Source organism: Mytilus galloprovincialis, chromosome 3 (genome assembly GCF_965363235.1).
Source record: "Mytilus galloprovincialis chromosome 3, xbMytGall1.hap1.1, whole genome shotgun sequence".
NCBI lineage: Eukaryota > Metazoa > Mollusca > Bivalvia > Mytilida > Mytilidae > Mytilus > Mytilus galloprovincialis.
Window position 1 is genome coordinate 103,250,665 of NC_134840.1, and position 25,615 is coordinate 103,276,279.

Here is a 25,615-nt window from a genome sequence, read left to right on the forward strand (position 1 = left end):
TTTAAATTTCATAGATTTCTATTTACTAATACTAAAGTTGTGGTGCGAAAACCAAGAAAAATGCTTACTTGGGCCCTTTTTTGGTCCCTAATTCCTAAACCGTTGGGACCAAAATCAATCCCGACCTTCCTTTTGTGGTCATAAACCTTGTGTTTAAATTTCATAGATTTCTATTTACTTAAACTAAAGTTATAGTGCTAAAACCAATGTGTCTTCGGACGACGCCAACGTCATACCAATATACGACCGCAATTTTTTTTCCAGTCGTATAAAAATAGAACATAGGGGTAAAATTTAGATTTTAGCTTAAAATTCTAAAACCAAATCATTTGGAGCAATTCGTATTGGGTTAAATTGTTTATCAAGTCAAGATCTATCTGCTCTTAAATTTTCAGATGAATTGGACAACTGGTTGTTGGTTTGCTACCCCTGAATTGGTAATTTTAAGAAAATTTTGCAGCTTTTGGTTATTATCTTGAATATTATTACAGATAGAGATAAACTGTAACCAGCAATAATAAACAGCAAAGTAAGCCCTACAAATAAGTCAACATGATCAAAATGGTCAATTGACCCCTTAAGGATCCCGAGTTATTACCCTTTATAGTAAATTTTTAACAATTTTCATAAATTTTAACAATTTTTGTAAATATTTACAAAATATTTTCCACTGTAACTACTGGGCCAAGTTCATTATAGATAGAGATAATTGTAAGCAGCAATAATGTTCAATAAAGTAAGATCTACAAACGCATTACCATCACCAAAACACAATTTGTCATGAATCCATCTGTGTCCTTTGTTTTATATGCACATATACCAAGGTGAGCGACACAGGCTCTTTAGAGCCTCTAGTTTATTTAATGGCCATGTGAGGCAAACCTCTGGCTGCAGGATTTTCTTGCTGCGTTGAAGACCCATTGGTAGGGTTGTCTTCCTTTGAAATATTCCCTCATTTTCTTGTCTTTTACATTGGATAACTTATTTTAACCCTTTAAATGATTGTTTTCAAATTATGTTATGTTGTAACTTATAAAAAAATATTGGTCAAGTTTGATTTTGAAGATTTTCACTTTTTCTGTTCTGACGTTATGGTCATTGATATATTTGAAAATAATACTGTCTTTTCTGTTCAATAACTGATAAACCCTTCAACCGATGGTTTTCAAAAGTATGAAGCTTCATAATGTTCTCTTTTACTCCAATTGTGACATTTATCATCACCCATTGTGTAGTAAGTTGCCATGAGTAATACAACTGGTCCCGGTGTCATATGGTATTTTGAACCCCATGGTAAAATGACCCCGGGGTCAAAATACCGCTATGGTAAATTGAACCCCCCCATGGTAAATTGAACCCCCCCCCCTGTATGGAAAATTGAACCCCCATGGTAAATTGAACCCCCCTGTTTTTTTAATTCTAGATGATTAATAAAACATTTAACATTATATAAAAGCTAATCAAATATTAAAAATCATTAATACAAGAAGGGGAGGTCAATTTTCAATGATTGGTTAAAAGAAAAATATTTGCTTGGTATAAGTGCTCTGAAGTCTTAACCAACAAAATTTCAATCAAAAAACTTCTGAAAGCATTATAACTAGACCATGTAGCTTGGACACTTTAATTTTTTGAAATTTGTAATATTTATATAGAATGGTAGACTTAAGTTTTGATTCTCCATGGTAAAAAAAGGGGGAGGGGGTCAAATTACCATGGCTCAGTTAATCTAAAAAGTAAAATTTTCAAAACATCTTTTCAAGCTACTAAAATAAATACAAACTTCTTATTGGAGTATAATAAATATGGAAAGGAGCTAGATATTTTAGCATTAAAGGTCTTTAGATGTATAGTAGGGGGCTCAATATACCATGGTAGGGGGGTCAAAATAACATGCCATGGCAAAGTAAAATTTTCAAAATATCTTTTCCAGCATATTTAATACATACAAACTACGTATTGGAGTATAATAACTATGTAAAGAAGCTAGAATAGATTGAGTTTTTGAAATTCAAGGTCTATAGTAGGGGGTTCAATATACCGCAGGGGGGTCAAAATACCATGGCTATTAAAGTAAAATTTTCAAAATATCTTTTCCAGTATGTTAAATACATACAAACTACTTATTGGAGTATTATAACTATGTAAAGGAGTTAGAATAGATTGAATTTTTGAAATTCAAGGTCTTGAGTAGGGGGTTCAATATACCGCAGGGGGGTCAAAATACCATGGCGAAGTAAAATTTTCAAAATATCTTTTCCAGTATGTTTAATTCATACAAACTACTTATTGGAGTATTACAACTATGTTAAGGAGTTAGAATAGCTAGAATTTTTGAAATTCAAGGTCTTGAGTAGGGGTTCAATATACCGCATGGGGTCAAAATACCATGGCGAAGTCAAATTTTCAAAATATCTTTTCCAGTATGTTTAATACATACAAACTACTTATTGGGTTATTATAACTATGTTAAGGAGTTAGAATAGATTGAATTTTTGAAATTCAAGGTCTTGAGTAGGGGGTTCAACATACCGCAGGGGGGTCAAAATACCATGGCTAAGAAAATTTTTCAAAATATCTTTTCCAGTATGTTTAATACATACAAACTACTTATTTGGGTATTATAACTATGTTTAGGAGTTAAAATAGCTAGAATTCTTGAAATTCAAGGTCTATAGTAGGGGGTTCAATATACCGCAGGGGGGTCAAAATACCATGGCAAAGTAAAATTTTCAAAATATCTTTTCCAGCATATCAATTACATACAAACTACTTATTGGAGTATTATAACTATGTTAAGGAGCTAGAATAGATTGAATTTTTGAAATTCAAGGTCTATAGTAGGGGGTTCAATATACCGCAGGGGGGTCAAAATACCATGGCTAAGTAAAATTTTCAAAATATCTTTTCCAGTATGTTTAATACATACAAACTACTTATTTGGGTATTATAACTATGTTAAGGAGTTAGAATAGCTAGAATTTTTTTAATTCAAGGTCTATAGTAGGGGGTTCAATATACCGCAGGGGGGTCAAAATACCATGGCTAAGTAAAATTTTCAAAATATCTTTTCCAGTATGTTAAATACATACAAACTACTTATTGGAGTATTATAACTATGTAAAGGAGTTAGAATAGATTGAATTTTTGAAATTCAAGGTCTTGAGTAGGGGGTTCAATATACCGCAGGGGGGTCAAAATACCATGGCGAAGTAAAATTTTCAAAATATCTTTTCCAGTATGTTTAATTCATACAAACTACTTATTGGAGTATTACAACTATGTTAAGGAGTTAGAATAGCTAGAATTTTTGAAATTCAAGGTCTTGAGTAGGGGGTTCAATATACCGCAGGGGGTCAAAATACCATGGCGAAGTCAAATTTTCAAAATATCTTTTCCAGTATGTTTAATACATACAAACTACTTATTGGGTTATTATAACTATGTTAAGGAGTTAGAATAGATTGAATTTTTGAAATTCAAGGTCTTGAGTAGGGGGTTCAATATACCGCAGGGGGGTCAAAATACCATGGCTAAGAAAATTTTTCAAAATATCTTTTCCAGTATGTTTAATACATACAAACTACTTATTTGGGTATTATAACTATGTTAAGGAGTTAAAATAGCTAGAATTCTTGAAATTCAAGGTCTATAGTAGGGGGTTCAATATACCGCAGGGGGGTCAAAATACCATGGCAAAGTAAAATTTTCAAAATATCTTTTCCAGCATATCAATTACATACAAACTACTTATTGGAGTATTATAACTATGTTAAGGAGCTAGAATAGATTGAATTTTTGAAATTCAAGGTCTATAGTAGGGGGTTCAATATACCGCAGGGGGGTCAAAATACCATGGCTAAGTAAAATTTTCAAAATATCTTTTCCAGTATGTTTAATACATACAAACTACTTATTTGGGTATTATAACTATGTTAAGGAGTTAGAATAGCTAGAATTTTTTTAATTCAAGGTCTATAGTAGGGGGTTCAATATACCGCAGGGGGGTCAAAATACCATGGCTAAGGAAAATTTTCAAAATATCTTTTCCAGTATGTTAAATACATACAAACTACTTATTGGAGTATTATAACTATGTAAAGGAGTTAGAATAGATTGAATTTTTGAAATTCAAGGTCTTGAGTAGGGGGTTCAATATACCGCAGGGGGGTCAAAATACCATGGCGAAGTAAAATTTTCAAAATATCTTTTCCAGTATGTTTAATACATACAAACTACTTATTGGAGTATTATAACTATGTTAAGGAGTTAGAATAGATTGAATTTTTGAAATTCAAGGTCTTGAGTAGAATTTTCAAAATATCTTTTCCAGTATGTAAAATACATGCAAACTACTTATTGGAGTATTATAACTATGTTAAGGAGTTAGAATAGATGGAATTTTTGAAATTCAAGGTCTTGAGTAGGGGGTTCAATATACTGCAGGGGGGTCAAAATACCATGGCTTAGTAAAAATTTCAAAATATCTTTTCCAGTATGTTAAATACACACAAACTACTTATTGGAGTATTATAACTATGTTAAGGAGTTAGAATTAGATAGAATATCTGAAATTCAAGGTCTATTGTAGGGGGTTCAATATACCGCAGGGGGGTCAAAATAAGATGGCAAGGTAAAATTTTCAAAATTTCTTTCCAGACATGTTTTATACATACAAACCCCCTACCATAGACCTTCAATTTTAAAAAATCAATCTATTCTAGCTCCTTAACATAGTTATAATACTCCAATAAGTAGTTTGTATGTATTAGATATGCTGGAAAATATATTTTGAAAATTTTACTTAGCCATGGTATTTTGACCCCCCCTGTGGTATATTGAACCCCCTACTATAGACCTTGAATTTCAAAAATTCAATCTACTCTAACTCCTTAACATAGTTATAATAACCCAATAAGTAGTTTGTATGTATTAAATATGCTGGAAAATATATTTTGAAAATTTTACTTTGCCATGGTATTTTGACCCCCCTGCGGTATATTGAACCCCCTACTATAGACCTTGAATTTCAAAAATTCAATCTATTCTAGCTCCTTAACATAGTTATAATAATCCAATAAGTAGTTTGTATGTATTAGATATGCTGGAAAAGATATTTTAAAAATTTTACTTTGCCATGGTATTTTGACCCCCCTGCGGTATATTGAACCCCCTACTATAGACCTTGAATTTCAAAAATTCTAGCTATTCTAACTCCTTAATGTAGTTATAATAATCCAATAAGTAGTTTGTATGTATTAGATATGCTGGAAAAGATATTTTGAAAATTTTACTTTGCCATGGTATTTTGACCCCCCTGCGGTATATTGAACCCCCTTCTATAGACCTTGAATTTCAAAAACTCAATCTATTCTAGCTTCTTTACATAGTTATTATACTCCAATACGTAGTTTGTATGTATTTACTATGCTGGAAAAGATATTTTGAAAATTTTACTTAGCCATGGTATTTTGACCCCCCTGCGGTATATTGAACCCCCTACTATTATTATAATTAAATTATCTGCAATATTATTTATCAAAAACAGGGGGGTTCAATATACCGCAGGGGGGTTCAAAATACCATATGTGAAAAATGACCCCGGGGTCAAAATACCATGCGGTATAATGACCCCGGGGCCATTTTACCGCATGGTAATTTGACCCCGGGTTCAATTTTTAGGGGGTTCAAAATACCATATGACACCGGGTGTGTACCAAGCCTGAGTACCCAAGATCCCCAAGTTTTGGTGACTTTCGTATTGCTCAGTATATTAAGGTTTTGTAGACTTATTTGCATTTTCTTTCTTGACTGATATTGATAAGTTTTTCTTTGAATTTAGATTTTTGATTGTCCATTTGCATTTGTTTTGGTACCTGGTGAATTTGTTAAAGGGAAAATTCACGATTTTTTACTTATGGTTTAAATATGTTCATTATGACATAATATATATATTCACAAAGTTTTATCGCTATATGTGCAGTAATAAAGGAGAAATTCAATAATTAATGAAAAAATATCAACTACTTCCTGTAGGTCGTGACGTTTTCTCCTGATTTTTGCATGCCGGGATTTAAAATACAATCATTAAAAGTCTTGGTTTTTAATCATATTTTAACGTAATCGTAAGCGCGCCGATGACTTATGCTTTATCTAATAACCATCCGATAATAAGAAGATAAAACGCACAGACGTTCAATTGTACTCATTCGTGAGATAAATTATCTATGTTAAACGTATATATTCGAATAATTTTTGTAGACAACACAAAAAGTTATAAATTTATTTTTAATAAATGCATTTTCGGACTGATAAGGTGAACAAATTAAAGTACAATAATCTGTAAAGACAATATGTTGGTGTAGAATGTAGGACAGAAAGTCACAGGACAAAAAGTCACAGACAAAAAGTCACGGACAAAAAGTCACAGGACAAAAAGTCACAATTCAGTTTTGAGATTATTTTTCTTTGAACAAGACTACACTAATTTTTTTAAATATTTTTTTTGTTTTTTCTTGAACTATTTTATATGAAGCAACTTTGTACATGTTGTAATTCTAAATGTGTTAAATAAATATCAATTATGATCAAATAATTGTTATGAAAACAAAATGTCACAGTGGCTAACTACCTAAATGGCTTCATTCTGCCAAGAAATATGTCCTTTGTATGATTAATTTCAATAAATTTTCATTTTTCAAGGCTTATGAACAATTGCCTAAACTTAGAAATAAATATATGTTACAAAAAGAAAATATTTCAAGATCTTTCTCTCGTATATTCAATCAATTGTCAACAAATTATTTGTGACTTTTTGTCCTGTGACTTTTTGTCCTATCAAATTTGTGACTTTTTGTCCTGTGACTTTTTGTCCTGTGACTTTCTGTCCGTTTACCGTTGGTGTACTATTATTGACCTTTTACTATCTCTGCTATGGCTAGGTTTATACGATGTGTGTATTCACGGTTCTGTGGCAATACTCGTAGATGGCTTGTTGAAAGGTAAATTGTTATTTGCACTTCGGTATTTAACCACGCCTCTAGGGCACACCTTGTCAGGTGTGACTGTCTATTCGGATCAGTGGTAGCATTTAATACACACGGCATTAAAAATACATATTCAAGTTGGTGACAAATAAAAATTGGTCGCCGTGGAATTATTTAATTATATTTGGTGCTATTATTTATTTGAATTCAAATAAGTTAATTTACTAAGAAATACACAATTTTCGGTTAAAGACGGGAAACGTAATGCATATGTCAGAATGAAATGATATACAAGTCTTGTCCTTGATTTATGTCACATAAAAAAGGGGGACTTAGAAATTAGAAATAGCTTTACTAAATCATTTTTATTTGTCTTTATTAGGCGAAAAAATGTACGAGAACACTTACATTTAGACTTTTGAAAGCCATGCATTAATTAATATATGAAACTATCTGAAGATAACTCTACCGAAGCGGAATATAATATGTACGAATCAAGAACAAAAATATTTTTGTAATGGAATCGAAAAATTACGAATAGATATTCTGTTCAAGTGTGATAAACGTCAACCAAATTTATCATAATGGGGAACGTCCTTATTAAAATCTGAGACAACTATAATTATCGTCGTCTCCCAACGTATATATATACTTAAATAACTATTTGATCAACGATGTTTAAAATTAAAAGACAACGAATTTAATGTTATCTTTCCCTATTTTTGAATGTTATTATAAGTCTGTTCAACTTGCAAGAATACCCCTAAAGCGGACAAATATCCGACAAGCAGTTTATTCTTTAAATTGCTGTCATTGAATATCAAGAAAGAAAATAAATCCCGAAATTGATACTCAATAGTTTTCCTAGAAAATATTCACATTCCTTGGGGATTATTAGTGTACGTCCAGTTGCATATATTTTACATGAATGTTGGAACAATTGTGATGATGACGAATTTCGTCCTTTATTCGAGAACAATTTAATTGATATATAAATCTGTGAGTTTACTATGTTCTTAACTTCGATGAACCAAAGCAAGTTATAAATTGACCTGTATTTAAATCAAATTGTTTCTTTTTTTTCTTCTTCTTCTTTTGGTATACAATAGTCTATCGAATTCGTTGATTACATACTGTTGGCATACATGGACTAGTCTATTTACAAAACTTTTACCACAATTTACACAAAATGTATGTTTCTTTCTTATGTTCAATGTATACATGTATACATATTTTAAATTGCGCTACTGACTATAGTTCCGTAACTTTCTACCAGGCGTATGTATACACGAATCGTCGACAAGTGCGCACATTTTTTTAGATCAATAATTCTGGTATGTTCCAATCTGTCCTAAACTATTGACAACGAGTATATATTACATTTTCCCAAATTAACCCTTGGAAAAATATGTAAATAGATTTGTATTTCATCAATTATTTTTTTTTGTATTATTTTTTTTTTATAAATAATATTCTTTACACCAGAAATGTTATTTATAAACAAGCGTATGAGTTCAGTAATGACTAGTATATTATATCACTTTCGGACACGCAAGACAAAAATGTATATTATACATGCACCTGATAGTTCAAAATGGAAAGTTATAAGTAACGGTCGTGTACACTGATCAATACCTACCGAAGTGAAACGATGCATGAACTTGCAAGCCCGCCGGACAGGAAATCGATTGAATACCTGGACGTGTCACCTTACACCCCTTCCAATACCTTTGGGAGTAATACCTTTAGCCATGCTGGTGAATCCGAATTTATTTAAATAAAGTTTATTACTTGAAAGAATTATGAACGAATTAGATTTTCGAAAACAATTTCCACGGAACACTTATTTATCATTTTATGATTTGAACTTTGACTTTTTAACTAATTACAATATTATCAGTTTAAAAATAACAGACTATATGGTTATTTAAAAATATAAGACCATTTTCCGTATCAAGTTAGTCAGTCATATAAAACAACCGTACGATTGACAAGATATCGACACGCAATTACGACTACATCGTTTACTGTAGTTTTGTTCCTTTGTGGTTTATTGACATATCGGGATTTTTCATCGGAGAAGGTGACAAGATGGCGGAGAGTAGAGAACTGATACTCAAAATTTAAAATCGATGGTGATCTCTTATTTAGCGGAATAAAACTTTAATATCTATAAATTTGAGCATTTTTATACAGAATGGACATAATATCAATTTTTGATTTTTTTGCGAAGTTTCCCTTTAAGAACTGACATTGTTGCCTCAATGAAATATATACCCAACATATTCTGTCATGCATAGAACAAGATCAAGACCAGGACTGATAAACAGTGTTATATGTCAAAAACAGAAATCAGATTTAGCTTCGGAAAAATAAACTCAAGGTGCTTGGGTAGGGTTGTTATATCTGGTTCTGCATACAATGCTGTCAAGAAGTCAAATCTGAAAGTGGGTCACTTCTTTCTGGTGTAATTATTTATCTTTGGCACCAAGCTTTTCTAATGAAAGTTAATTCAGAAAAGCACTCCAATTGCAGGAATATCAGTGTTTCATAGACTAGTGTAGAATAATGATGTAAGTAAAGACAACAGTATTATAACACTGGTTATTAGTCATACTGTAAGTTCAGAAATAATTGTGTGCATTCATTATTGCGATTTTGTCATTTTAGAATAAAATAAGATTTTAATATTTATGATATTGAGAAAAATCCTGTTTGAATTCATATACAAAATTTCAAAATGCTAGTTTACATTATTGTGATTATAACCCTGTCGCATTTTTTTGCAATAATTTCTGAATTTACAGTAAAGCAATTAAGCAAAAACCAATCCAGGTAGTGTAAAAGACAACAAGAATGTGTCCTAAGGATACGGATGCCCCATCTGCACTATCATTTTCTATGTTCAGTGGAATGTGAAAATGGGGTAGAATCTCTAATTTAAAATTAAAAAGATCATATCAGAAGGAACATGTGTACTAAGTTTCAAGTTGATTGGACTTCAACTTCATCAAAAACTACCTCAACCAAAAACTTTTAACTTTATACTTGAAGTGGGACAAATGGACGGACTAACAAACGGACGCACAGACCAGAAAACATAATGCTCATAAATGGGGCATAAAAATATAATGAAAGTTGTGTATTTTACAAATCTTTATTTCACCGATACATCACATGACATTCATCATGTTAACACAAACAATTTGTAATGATCATTTAAAACCTTACAGTAGGTCTTCTCTTGTAGCACAATGGTCAACAATGAACAATCGGGTCACTGACCCAAACACTTTTATGGTCTTATAACAAGATTTGGTGCATTTTCATAAAACCTTAATAAACAGCATTTGTTTTTTAAATACAACTTGCTGATAGCGAAACGGATTCACAATAACTTGGCCGTAAAAATGAGAACTTGGATTCATGAAGTTTGTGAAAAAAAATGTTTTATGTATGAAGACTAGTTAGTGTAAAATAAACACCATTTTTTAGAATATCAGCTGTCTATCAAATATGATTAACATACAAAACAGAAATGATATTACTGTTTAACATTACACAGTACTATATCCATATGCATTACTAAAGGCGGGTGAGGACGAGGATGGTTAAAAGGAATAGCTTCATTTTGACCTGAAACCAGAAGTTTTCATTCTTATAGAGTATTCAGTCACAGTCAGAAGTTATAATACCATTTACACTCTTTTTGGAAGTTCCCCTTCCTCCTACGATCATTGGCCAGACATGGAAAGAAAGCCCAACACTCCAGAATTCCAATTGTCTTTTATTTCCATTTTAACATTCTTATAGGACTCAAACTGCACATCAAACCTAATGAACATAACAATAAATAGCCTGAGAACATCAATGGTGATGATGTTGACTTTAATTTTCTGGAAAATTGCAACATTCCCTATATTTTAGAGATGAAATATTTATAATCCATGAATGCTGCTGTTTAAGTAAATAAAGATGAAACTTTCACTCCTTGATAATACTGATGAAAACCACAATTACTGATGCACTGAACAAAAAACGTAAATAACATTGCAAGATGATCCATACAAAATTTGGAGACTCATTAAAACTAATTTTATGATTTATACAAATATAAAAGAAACTGGGAAAGACGTTTGATGATTCAATTCAAAACTTTTCAGTTCTTAAAAAAATATTTCATATCATGTAAAAATGTATGTACCGCCAAGTAAAGCAAGATGACAATACAATCCATATTTCTTTTGTTTAACACTACCTTTTGAAAGAGTGATAAGTCATTACTAGCCAATTATATCATTTCAGAGTTAACACAAATGTGTCTTAAAAACCTATGTGATCAGTTGGTTTTTATATTTACAACGATAGTTCATACTGTAATTCAGCTAACAAACAAGCCAACTTTAATTTTATACACAAAGTACATCTTCCAATAGTTCAGCTGTAAGATATACAATACAAACAGACAGTCATAAATATCTAATAGACAGACATGTTCACAATGTGGAGACATGTGTTACATAGTACCATTTAAAAATAAAGCACCTTACACCTCAAACAAAAGTGCAAACATCAGAAACACTTATTCTCAATATACAAAAATCTGAGAAAACAAAATAAATAAATATCTTTACAAGTAACAACAAAAGTAAAATGTACAAACAAAAACATCCCACTTATGCACATTAAGTGATGCAATGATGTGATACGTAAAAAATTCCATGAACTATAAAAATCAGGAAACCATTTTGAAATGGTTCAAGTGTCAGTTGTCTGATGCGATCCCTTTAATACTACATAATGTTAATACCGTCAGCCATAGACAATAATGCCTGAAATACATTTCTTTCGCCGTCTGCAAATTACAGTTTAACTGGCATTAAATGTACAATATCTGGTGGCAGGCCTCAACTGAGCACATAACATAAAAAAAATCCCTTCAATCATCCAGTAAGTCCTATGAAGGTGTTGTAATAGCTGGCTTTGGTGAAGACGAATTTGGTTTGATAAGGGGTGGTGGTTGCTGTAATATAGTTCGCTGGTTTGGTATCAATCTGCAATTATATAATAGTAATATGTAAACTTCTAACTTAACCTATAATATTAATAATGGTTTACTTTGACAAATTGTGATTTGGATGGAGAGTTGTCTCATTGACACACATCTTCTTTATATATTTTTTTCTCTCAATGCATTGATTTTTTTCTAAAAAGAAATTGCAAAATTTTAAAGACAATATAACTTATGAAGACCTTATAATGATTCTAAACAAATCATAATGGCATTCTTAAAATCTTGACCATTAGAAAAAAAGCTTTACAAAACACATGATAAGAATTTCTTACAAAAGGGAGACAATCTATTGATGACAAATATAAGCTGCAAGTATAATCTCACCTGTGTTGTGATACACTAGGAACTTTGATAGGTGAGGTTCCCTGTTTCAGTAAAGGTGGAGGTGTCCCAGAGCTAGGAGTAGAATTATCTGGTTCTTTAATATCAACTTCCATCTGAAATATTGAAATAAACCTTCAATGTCACTTTTTATTGTCTACCAGTGCATACAAAATAAAAAAGAATTGCATTCTTATGAATTTTAGAGTCCAAGATGCATGTAATTTTTTGTGTCATGAAATATGATGAAATATGAAGAAATAAAACTGAAACGATGCGTGCGAGTTTGCGTAACCATTTGAATTCTGTCTCCCAGATAGACTGCCATTTCCTCTCTTTCTTTGGCTTAGTTGGTGTAATGACTGAAGTTGTTGTTTCTGAAGATCTTTCTATATCTATCAATTCTTGGTGAAGTGGGTCAGTGACTCTTGGTCTTTTACTTGGTACTGATGATTCAATGTCATCAGGTTCTCTTTTAAAGAAGGACTTTAACTTTGACTGACTCTTGGTCTCTTACTTGGTACTGATGATTCAATGTCATCATAATTTCTTTTAAAGAAGAACTTTAACTTTGACTGACTCTTGGTCTCTTACTTGGTACTGATGATTCAATGTCATCAGAATTTCTTTTAAAGAAGAACTTTAACTTTGACTGACTCTTGGTCTCTTACTTGGTACTGATGATTCAATGTCATCAGAATTTCTTTTAAAGAAGAACTTTAACTTTGACTGACTCTTGGTCTCTTACTTGGTACTGATGATTCAATGTCATCAGAATTTCTTTTAAAGAAGAACTTTAACTTTGACTGACTCTTGGTCTCTAACTTGGTACTGATGATTCAATGTCATCAGGGTTTCTTTTAAAGAAGGACTTTAACTTGGACTTACTCAACTCCTTGTGATACTGATATTATTTTGTTGGTCAAGCCAGTATTTATAAGAAATTTGGATTGTATGAACATTGATGTTTGAATCAATATAATTATTATAATATTTAATAAAAGCAAGCAAATATAAAGTGAGCACTGTTCAACATAATGAGCTTGGCTAAATAATAATTATTTTTTAATCATGTTCTATAAATCACATTTTCAAAACAGTTTTTACCTTTGTTTTCGATTCAACATGCACAATACGAAAAAATTGTTAAATCATTCAAAGGCAAGTAAAATTGTTTTCATCCCTATTTTTTTTTAAATCTACGCTGTTTTATGACACATTTTATACGTAAAGCATCATTTATGAAATATTATGTCATTTGGTTTCAAGTTCACAGAAATATTTTACTTTCTATGTTTCAATCGATAAGTATGTGATGTTCAACACGTGGAAATATTCAAGCTTTTCAAATACTCGTAAAATTACAAAATCGGTAACTTTAACATATTTATTGATCATTTTGAATCTAATGATTATATTTTAGTATGAAATACGTTAAATTTTAAAAAATATGTATCAGTCAACAAAAATATTGATCTGCGCATATCATAAAAATGTCAACTTCCGGTATAGTTTCCTTTCAAAACAATGTCAGAAACAAGAATATTTTATGGGGCTACAACGAGGCTGCGTCCCAGGGACTCGTGGGTTTTAAAAATGACGCGTCCAACTCGATTTCCATGCCTCCAGGACACGTATACGCATCTTAGCAAAAATCCTGGAATATTTTGAAGATAGAACATAATTCAAAATTTGTAAAATTCTTACTGAGGATTAAACATTTTTTGTGAGATATCAATTTGTATGGTTTTCTTTGATAAAGGTGATTAACAAATTACCGTTATTCATATGAACAGAATTTGTCAAAACTAGGAAATCAAGTATGCCTATAAAAGAAAAGCCAACAACTTATCGATTTAGTTACCCCCAAAAAATAAATCCAAATTATTTAGACATGTGATTAATGTCAACAAACCTTTTCTTCCTCCTTATCTAAATCATCATCGTTGGTATGTTCTGTTCCGTGTTCAGCCTCAAATTCAGCTAATACTTCATCCAAATTATATCGTCTACGAAAATTGATGAAGAAACTTCTAACATGAGCCTCTGTCTTGTTTCCTATCACTTCAGCTATTGCCTGAAAATCCTTGCCATATTTCCTTACCCCTAAAAAGGAATTTCAACAATATAAAAACTGGCAAGTGAACAACTTATGTGTCTCATATATCAGAGTGTGACAATTTCATCGAAATGATTCAAATCATAGTTAATTCCTTCAAGGTTATATTTACAGTACGAAGAAGGCAGCTAACAGAACAAATAATATGTAATCATGTTTTGCTTCCAAAAGAAAGTGCTATCATCTTTTACCTGTCTTTATTCTCAGAAAACATTTAAAATCAGGTCAATATGAAACAAAAATCAGTGTGACATTATATTCCTTTTTCCTCCATCTGAAAGAAAAGCCCCTTAATGCATATGATGAAAGCAACATTACAAAATGGTGAACATTTAAAAATAAAATCAATTCTACCATTGTAAGTTTCGCATTTCCTGAAAATTTGCAATAACTTCCAAAAATATTTCTTTTGTATTATTTCATCCCATTCCTATATAGTTTTGAAACTTGATAACAAAGTTTAGTTAGTTTTTTTTTACATTGTTGTATTTTTACATCAATTCATATCATCTGTCTGTTTAATTGTATTATAAAATATAAAATGACTCATTTATGGATCAATAAATTTTTTCAATATTTTTTTTAAACAGTCAATTTTCTTGATTGCAGGGAACATGATATCATGATGAGAGGGTTTTACTTTTGTTAAGTATAAGACTATAATATTCCATGCCTTGCTTTTGTAATTAAATATAGAAATAAAATGCATTTAACAAATTTACAGCATATATTTTACCTTGAACAGCCAACAAGAGCTCTTCATTCGTCCAACGAGCATTAATCCTTTGGTTGCCCTATAAATACAGGAAGTTTTCATTTAAAATTAAATCTCTCACAGAAAGTCAATCTTAATACTATATATTTTATGTTCAACAAGTATAGTAAGCAAAAATACACATGGTAATAATTTCCACAAAAAAAATATAATTCAATTGCATATCTTTTATAAATATCAACAAACAAACCATAAAGATGGGTTGTTTTTTCAGTTGCTGATATACATGACATCCAAAACCATTATGGCAAAGAGATGTCTATCTTTTGAACATTTTCAGATAATACATGTAATGTAAATTAGAAGCAATTCTCAACAAATAAAGACACCTATGTTGTTGTCCAACTTGTGTCAGTTTTTCACCAGATCGGACTTGAACACGCACATTATATTGTTACATTTTTTCTATCAAGGGGAATAACTCAGCTAGCACTTCTAGTAAAAATGTCTTTAAATATAGATTTCCATATGAAACAAATAAAGAAGAATTAACATGACTGAAACAAAACAATATCAATGACAGAGACAGGGGTGGAAAAACAAAGAGGTTCTTCGACCGTCATAAGAAACAATTTCCTGTAAAAACAAAAATATAACTATTTACCTCTGGTGGTCTCAGTTCATCTATACAACCCATCTTATGTTTCTGCATACTGATCATTTGTTTATGATTCTGAACCTATAAAATAAAAATGACAGCATTTTTAGATCACACTTCCGGTTTATCTAAGTATTAATAGTATACACTTTGACCAATTTTTGGAAGAGTTCAGAAAAATCCACTCATTGTGAAACAAAATTGGAAGAGGGGGTTAAGAAATAAGAATTTAGGGAATTCTGTATAAATTTCCATACAATTCTCATTTGGAATGGACCATTTTACCAAACCAGAGGATTACTTCATGCATGTTCTAGGAAAATCTCATTCACTTTATCAAGATTACAGAAAACAAGAGTGCACACCCTGAAATGTCTCACCTTCTTTACTAGTCATTGATATAATGTTGATAGTCCTAAATATAAAACTGTCACATAAACTCAACATTAACCAAGAAAACTAAACATTGATCACTGAACCATGAAAATGAGGTCAAGGTCAAGGTCAGATGAACCATGCCAGGCAGACACTTACAGCTAACAATTCTTCCATACAACTAATATAGTTGACCTATTGCTTATAAATTAAGAGACAGACTAAAACACAAAAACTTAACACTTAGCAATGAACCATGAAAATGAGGTCAAGGTCAAATAAAACCTGCGTGACTGACATATAGATAATAAAATACTTCTATACACCAAATATAGTTGACCTATTGCATATTGTATTCGAAAAATAGACCAAAACTCAAAAACTTAACCACTGAACCATGAAAATGAGGTCAAGGTCAGACGACACCTGCCATATGTTATGTATTATCATCAAATACAACTTACATTTCAATATTAAGAATGAACACGAATGCAGCCACTTTCATTTAAGAAGGAATTTGGAAACCGTCTAAAATTTAACTAAAATGCTCAAATTATGAAGATTTCAGTAATTTAGCATGACTTCATGATGCTAGTACCTGATATATATGCACTGTATTGTCAAAAACAGCCCATATTCATATAGCAGAAGCATTCTACTTTCCAATAAATATCTTAAAGTTTACATTTTAACAATTTTGTAAAACTGCTATATTTTGGGGCCAAAATGGGGTCTTATCGGACCTACTCCTTTGCTCAATTTTTAATATTTGAACTTTTATAATTATTAATATCAATTTCATAAATCAACTAACTTGTCTTTTAAGGGAGACGAGATCAGCTTCTGCATTTTTGAGAACAGCGTCTGCTTGAGCTGGAGGTCCTGAGGTAAATAGAGACAGATCTTCTGCAATAATAAACATTCCACGTGGGGGTTTCCTCTTGTGTTTCATGGGGTTATGTCTGTGTTGTCCATGGTCATGTCTGTTTGGTCCAGCACTTCTCATCACACCAGTTCTTCTGTGTAAGAAAATAAAATAGACTGGACTAACTCTTTACATTTACATACAAAATTTGTCAATCTTATTCATAACAAATCAGATATCCTGGATACAAATATATACATGATATTAGTTTGGGTTAAAAAATTATCACTTTTAAAACTTTCATTTTTTTTTTCATCTAAAAAAATTATAATTTATCAGGTAATATTTCAATTTTCTTTGAAGTCACTTAATTTCCCCCAAAAAATAAGCCACAGCTAAATTTGCACAGTATGCTATTGTTGTTTGCATTAAAAATTAAATTGGGTTGAAGAAGTGTTGCTATCAAATTATCCTTCCACTTGCAAGAGTTAACTCCCTCGAAATGTTATGTTGATTGCACAGTTCATGAAGGGTTAAAACTACTGAAAGACTGGTCAAATTGTAAAATTTCTATCTTTACCAGATAGTTTGAAAGATATAATTAATAGTTTCTTAGTTCAATTATTTTTGATTGTCCAATGAAAATTTGTATTGACCATGCAAAAATGATAGTGGCCAAATGGACCAAATGTCCGCTGAACCATTAAAATCTTTGTCATCTCTGACTAAGCCATAGTTCTTACCTCCAATACTGGAAACACGAATTACATAGAGAACCTTTAGGTGTTGGGTTTAACGTTGAGGTAGATATACCACAGTTAGAACAAGTATCTTTTTCCTGCTTCTGAAAAAAAAAAACACTTTTAAAATGGTTTCATAGCAGTTTAATTTAGTTTTTATTTTACATAATTATCCTTATAAAACTTGTATTGTTAATTCTTAACCTTTCTGTTATACTGTTCTTGATGTATTCATATGAAATAAAAAGGCCTAATTGCTACATATTCATGACAAAACATATTCAAATTAAATTTCTACTCACAAAAAATTATGAAAATAAATCCCTCACATAAATTAGCTGTATAAGAACTGATAGTATGCAATAAATTGTATGTAAATAAGCCCAGGGTTTCTCATTTCAAATATGTAATACATATCCTACATACCCCATTTTCTTTGTTAGCATCATCAGCATCAGATTTCTTACTTTCTATATCTGAATCTTCTTCACTGAAAATAAATTTGATTTATTATATATATTCTAATATTGTTTTATGGGTTTAATAAGACGGCATCAACAATTAAGTGAAAAATGAATTGAAAATTGAACCGAACATATTTTTTTATGAATTTCAGTAAATACAATGTAAAAATAGTATCGATATGTGGTGACAATGTTCAATGAGTTTAATTTGGATGCCTACTTTAAACAGTTATATCATTCATGTTAGCAAAAACATATCTCACTCATCCTATTAATGAATGACACCCTCAAATAATAAAACTTTTTAAATTTTCAATCATCTTAATTTTAACCATATGCATGAACATTCTAAGATTTTTTTCTGGAGTTAATTATTTTGATCTTAAAGTGATTTTTTCTAGGAAACTTGACTCTCTATGCATAGGATGTTGGGTATTAGTTACATTTGTAACTGTAAGAACTACATGATGTTTCTATGAATAAGTACTCCAATTAAGGAGCACCATTCTTGTGAGCAATGACTATTTAAATGAAACAGTCCAGTACCTGTCGCCATTCTTAGTTAGTTTTCTGGCTTGTCGATCCATCAGACTTGTTCTTGATCTTGTTTTCTTCCATGAATAGTAATACTTAACCAAACTGGCTATTGATTTGTCAGGAAGCTGCAAAAGTTTCATTTATAATCATTAACCTACTGCCACATCATCAACATGTATTACATTAAATTACTGCCACATCATCAACATGTATAACATTAAATCACTGCCACATCATCAACATGTATAACATTTAAATCACTACCACATCATCAACATGTATAACATTAAATTACTGCCACATCATCAACATGTATAACATTAAATCACTGCCACATCATCAACATGTATAACATTAAATCACTGCCACATCATCAACATGTATAACATTAAATCACTACCACATCATCAACATGTATAACATTAAATTACTGCCACATCATCAACATGTATAACATTAAATCACTGCCACATCATCAACATGTATAACATTAAATCACTACCACATCATCAACATGTATAACATTAAATTACTGCCACATCATCAACATGTATAACATTAAATCACTGCCACATCATCAACATGTATAACATTAAATCACTACCACATCATCAACATGTATAACATTAAATCACTACCACATCATCAACATGTATAACATTAAATCACTACCACATCATCAACATGTATAACATTAAATTACTGCCACATCATCAACATGTATAACATTAAATCACTGCCACATCATCAACATGTATAACATTAAATCACTACCACATCATCAACATGTATAACATTAAATTACTGCCACATCATCAACATGTATAACATTAAATCACTGCCACATCATCAACATGTATAACATTAAATCACTACCACATCATCAACATGTATAACATTAAATTACTGCCACATCATCAACATGTATAACATTAAATCACTACCACATCATCAACATGTATAACATTAAATCACTGCCACATCATCAACATGTATAACATTAAATCACTGCCACATCATCAACATGTATAACATTAAATCACTGCCACATCATCAACATGTATAACATTAAATCGTAATATTTTTTCCTTCTTTCTCATGTACAGGTAAGATTACAAATCTATCAATCACAGCTACTAATTAATTTACGACCTTCCAACAAGGTTTTACACAGGTACATCACTGCAGGGGTAATTACAGTCAGGCGGATGTCCAACTAGTCTGTTTCTTGTCCCATTGGGACATGTATAGGAGCAAGACTTAAAATGTACATGTAAAACATTAAATCGTAATATTTTTTCCTTCTTTCTCATAATTTTTCCTTATACTTATCTATATCTATAGTCTCTTTTCTTAGTTTCAGTGTAATTCTAATCTGTTGATAATATCAGATCAGACAGTGTCAGACAAACACAGCTCCCTATGAGCAGGGTACAAACTTACAACCATTAGTGTTGACAAGCTTGTGATCACTGTAGAGTGTAGATCTAGTATTTAGATCACTCAGCCCCCACAGCAACGGTGTAACTTTAAAGTTTTATAGACTATAGTCATAAAAATGTTTAACAAAAACGTACTAGTAACTTAGAATTGTATTATATAACCTTTACCCATGGTCTATCTCCGTAAAACATACAAGATTTACCTTGAGTTAATACCATGAATACTGGACGAATTATTATAATAACTTACCATTTGCCTGATCCTGTGAAAACTTTTGCCATGGAAACTGAATGCCTGTTCAAACAAAACTTTATCTTCTACAGTCCACTCATCTGGGAATGGTGTAAAGTTTGCTAGGTCTGATAATGCCTTATCAATGTTATGTTTATGCCAAAACAACATGCCCAAAGCCTGCAAAGAAAATTCTAATTAATATGAGCTCTACTATTTTCCATGTATTTACCAATGAAAATGGATATATGCAAAAAACAAATATATATATCTGTTAAGGGTTTCATTCTTGCTCAAGATCTAAAATAGTCTTAAGAAATTATGTGGTTATAAGAATGGAATCTTTGTGCCAGCCTCACCCAGTCCAATTCCAATCAATGTTTTATATACTCAAAATTGAAAATGGAAATGGGGAATGTGTCAAAGAGACAACAACCCAACCAAAGAGCAGACAACAGTCGTGTATCTTTTTAAAAGAAATTTTGTTTTCAGTCAGAGAAAAAGCCACAAAATTAACATTGTTTTTAAATAAAACTCATGAACATTTTTACCAATAAATTACCTGCTCTGTGTTGTATCCATGCTTTTCTTTAGCAATCACCACATATTCATCAACTGAAATAATTAGCATAACTTTAAGTTTGAAATTAAATCATTAAAATAAAATGACCCTACATGTACAACATAATAAATTAACTGACGTGACTGATGTATATATGTATTTAAACTACAAAATCTAAGTGTGATCAATTGGTGTCCTCTGAATGTTAAAACTGACGGGCAATCTTTAAAACATAGTCAGTACGGTGGTACCAGTCGATAGGAAGTGCTATTGACCCACCCAGTTTTCCCAAATCAATGGATTTGTGGATGTTTATCAGATGATGGGTTATCTTTTAATCATAGTCAGAACAACTCAATGGACCGGTCAGCAGAAAGACATATCACCACACTCTGTCTCCTATTAACCTTTAATCTTACTCATAGATATTGTTTGCTTGTGAAACAAGTAACTAATTTGGATTGTTTTGTCTGGGGATAAGACAGAAGTTAGCATGGTACCATGAGATGGTGGATCTATCTCCCAGTTATGAACACAATGGCCCAGGACTGCTAATGGACATTTAAATAGTCTGTTAGTGTTTGAAACATTTAATCAAATTAAAGAGGAAATAATAAAAGTGTCTTTTTATTCTTTGTAATGATTTGCCCATCTAATAATAAAGGTGCTATATATATCCAACAATCATGACAATTAAAAATCTAGATTTTAAAGAGTATGAGCTTATTCATATGAATCCTTTTTTGGTTGAACTTTATAACTTTTCACTGTAAATTGATTCTTGACGGTTGTGCAACTTGTGCAATTGATTCTTATATCATTGAACAATACAAAGTTTGATTGGTGCATGTGACATGGTGCAATCAGAAAGTTTTACTTGTTTGGATTGGTGTTCCCAGGAAACCCCAAATACAATAGTTATTAATAAAGTGCTCTCTTGATGAAGTCTCGTAGAGCTTGTAAGAAAGAGATTACCTTTAGCATCAGGAAGATCCCAAGCTGGTGCCCACACTAGAATGGCATCATTTCTACCTTCAGGTTTTATATCTAAAAATAAACAATTTATTTAAAATCATCAAGCAATTCATTTAACTTTCTGTCCTACATGTATAATCACAATACTATTAATATATAGATATAAGATGATGTGGTTTGAGTGCCAATGAGACAACTCTCCATCCAAGTCACAATGTGTACATGTAATATACTTGTTTCAGGTACTAAGTCCCCCACCTATTTCAATATCAAGTTCTTGCAAAAAAAAAAATATAAGATTTATTGATGTTTATGAGCATGAGCCAATAAATACCTAATATCCATCCCCTAAGGTATAACAAATCCCAGGCTTACCTTTTCATAAACATGAAAATCAACAAAAATGCTTAACATACATAATTTTAGATATGCCTCAAGTGCTTACCTGGGTTATAAACTGGAACTTTAGCTTGGAAATCATCTCCTACTCGCATTCCATTATCTATGAAGAAACAAATATCTTTATTACTTCATGCATTTATATACTATTGTCAAAAACTTATTACTGCTGGCTTGAATACATGATTTCAAAAATGTTGTGTAGGGTGTGTTTTGAAAATTACTTTACTAATACTCTGTTCACAATATGCCTTTTTAAACTGGGTTCGACCCAAATAAGTTAATCCGAGTTAAATTTACGCAGTGTGAATGCCTTCACCTGGGGCAAACCCGGATTAAAATTACCCCTCATTTAAGGTGGAGTTAATGTGGGGCAAACCCTGGTTAACGTTAACTACCTCACATCTATATGTGAACGCAAAGTGAAGTTAATGTGAGGTTGTTGCTATAGTGACATATGTTTGCTTAAATAGGTTTTTAATTTGATGTAATTATTATGTGATGTCACATGTCGAATGATATCCTTTTTTTACAGAAGTCCAGTTACCGTATTCATGAATTATGTAACCCATTTTAAATTAGGGTCAGAAAGAGAGATATAAGTGTATTGATCTATGTTAAAATCCCTGCATAAAGACAAACAACATGAACAATGAAACCTTTAAAATTTCCGTCGCGTATTTTTTTTTTTTTGGCGTGCAATAAGAATAAAGTGGCGTTATTTGTTCAATAACATTGAAATTGGTTGATGTAGAACTTATCCGAAATGGTCAGGAATGAGTGTGGTAAAAATACATACTACCCGAAATGATGACTGTATTAAAGCAACTCTAAATTGCTAAAGATAAAGAAAAGGGGGTAAAGTTTTTTTTCTGCTATGATGTATCATGACAATCTAAACATTTTTTTAACCATGAACACATCAATTTTTAATAGTTTTGTCTTTCAAAGCGTGAAAAGCCAAAAACTAGTCAATCAGTTAATATATAGACTCCTTTCGGAGGGGGTCTCATTGGGGGGTTCTGATTTCGGATCCCGCTTACTGTTTTATCAGATTCCGGTATCCCGCCTACACTATCATCGTGTGATGTGTTTTCGTACTAATAACAATTTTCACTGCTTACCGTTTTCACTGTTGAGTTTTTATTCAGGTGTTTACTCAAATTTAACAAGCATTTCCTGTAGGTTGATTTTAGGTATCTAGTTTTTTTGTCAAGGCTTACTACCATTTTTTACTGTTTCCGATTACTTTGCGATTTTTGTATGTCAAAAAAACGGCATCATAAGTTTTCGTATGAAATAAAAATTGGATCAGTACACGGACAGAAAATGACTATAAAATCTGGAAATTGATATTTTTTAAAGTCGTGGTTTTGGTGATCGCTTGAATCATACAAAAAGTTATTTAATACTTTTCAGTACTAAAAATTACTAGTAAATAGTTTTTAGTATATTGTGTTTCATGTGCTGAAATTGTTAGATTTTGATTAATTTCAGATTGGCACCTGGTTTGTACAAAATACATTATTTTTTCTAAAATAAAATGCAGTTTTCTAAATTTAGGATTAAATATAAAAAGTTTAGACTGTTTTCATCTTCATGTATCAAAGATGTATAAAAAGAATTGTCAATAAAATATTGAATAACTAGATTTTGAACAACCATTTTATATAAGACACTATTAATTTTAACTCGCTGGTTTGTAATTAAAACGGCAGAAAAAACACACGAAAATCACATGTCTTGAAGATCCGGTGTCTGACAGGCAAAAAACTTATCTGGACTTTATTTCAACCCTACAGAATTTTTTTCCACAACTATTCTAGTGATGCATATTTTTTACATTAAATAAAAATGGCTAGGTTGGTTTTATTAAATTTGTTCTAACATCTTTGAGGGCCCTCATGGGGTTTTTGATTATGTGATTACTTGGCCGTTTTTTTAATGATTATTTGATTATTAAGCCAAATATTTCATGATTATTTGATTACCTAGGACTGTATTTTTAGTTTATGATTATTTGATTACTAAAGATAAGCAAATATTTAATGATTATGTGATTATATTGGCAAAAAAATGGTGATTATGTAATTACAAGGACCCCCCCATGAGGGGCCTCATCTTTAAAAAGCGACCTTGAATATGTTTTAAATTTGTCAAGTTGTAGTGGTGGTGTTGTTCTAAATATAAAAACCGAAAAACATGCTACAATGTACGTGTATGCAGTCGAAACCGATGAAATGTGGTTGATACGAAAACATATGACAGGAAAATATGTACGTAAGCAACTCTCATTTTTTTTTTTAATTTACCATGTCCCGCTTGACATCATTTCCTGTTTTCACGGCATAATATTTGACTTTCACGTGTCACGCTTACAAAAAATCAGCAATCCTGTGTCACGCTTAGACCTCAATGAGACCCACTTTTGGATGATCCGTTGTTTCTAATGTATATAGATTAATTTAAGAGTTTATGTAAATTATGAATAATATAAAATAACACGTAATAAACTACCACAATTGACATGCCTCTTTTAGGGAAAACACGTCAAAGGATTAAGAGGCGAGAAGTTTTTGCTCCGATTCATTTAATTTGTCCAGGAAAAAGCACCAGTTGATCATTCTCCTAGTATTTTTTTTTATTTTAGTTGTGGTAAAAAAAAAAAAAAAAAATTTCCAAGTTGATTTCAGAGGGTGTTTTTTTCATTCATTAACCTTCCTTCAACTCCAGCGATAAATGGTAGTTCCTTTATGTCAGTCGGGTTTTTTTTTGTATTATATATATCTTTATTTACATTATTTACTTTTTTTAACGTCTTTAATTTTAAACGCCGGAATGAATGCTGGTCAAACTTACCGTGATCCGAATCTTCTCCGCTACTGTCGTCTGAAAATTCATTTGGACTGACACCTCTTGATCGCCTTCCATTTCTTATATCTGCTGCGTTTTTGTGATCAGCCATAACCATTTTAATGTTCACGTCTCGATTAATTCCAAAGAATCAACTTTTCCGTGTTTTCCCGTGTTTCAGTCCTGTAACAATGGAGTTAGATAGTCTATTCCACCAAAACCTAGGGCCATCGATGAAAAAAAGTTTGTACATTCAAATAACGATAACTTGTGTTTTTAATTGAATTGTACAATTAAT

The 25,615-nt window shown here is 31.3% G+C and overlaps 1 protein-coding gene across 1 annotated transcript; it reads right to left on the reverse strand.

The window, feature by feature from the left end:
* Positions 1 to 10,124: 10,124 nt before the first annotated feature.
* Positions 10,125 to 25,524, reverse strand: LOC143069604 (REST corepressor 3-like). The gene is made up of 14 exons (XM_076244319.1): positions 25,324 to 25,524; positions 22,511 to 22,567; positions 22,066 to 22,137; positions 21,091 to 21,143; positions 20,547 to 20,708; positions 18,864 to 18,979; positions 18,280 to 18,343; positions 17,857 to 17,957; positions 17,063 to 17,267; positions 15,880 to 15,954; positions 15,237 to 15,294; positions 14,297 to 14,487; positions 12,385 to 12,497; positions 10,125 to 12,040 (listed from the first exon to the last, which is right to left on the reverse strand). Exons 1-14 carry the CDS (start codon positions 25,433 to 25,435, stop codon positions 11,944 to 11,946), a joined length of 1,476 nt encoding a protein of 491 aa, XP_076100434.1. The 5' UTR covers positions 25,436 to 25,524; the 3' UTR covers positions 10,125 to 11,943.
* Positions 25,525 to 25,615: the final 91 nt, after the last annotated feature.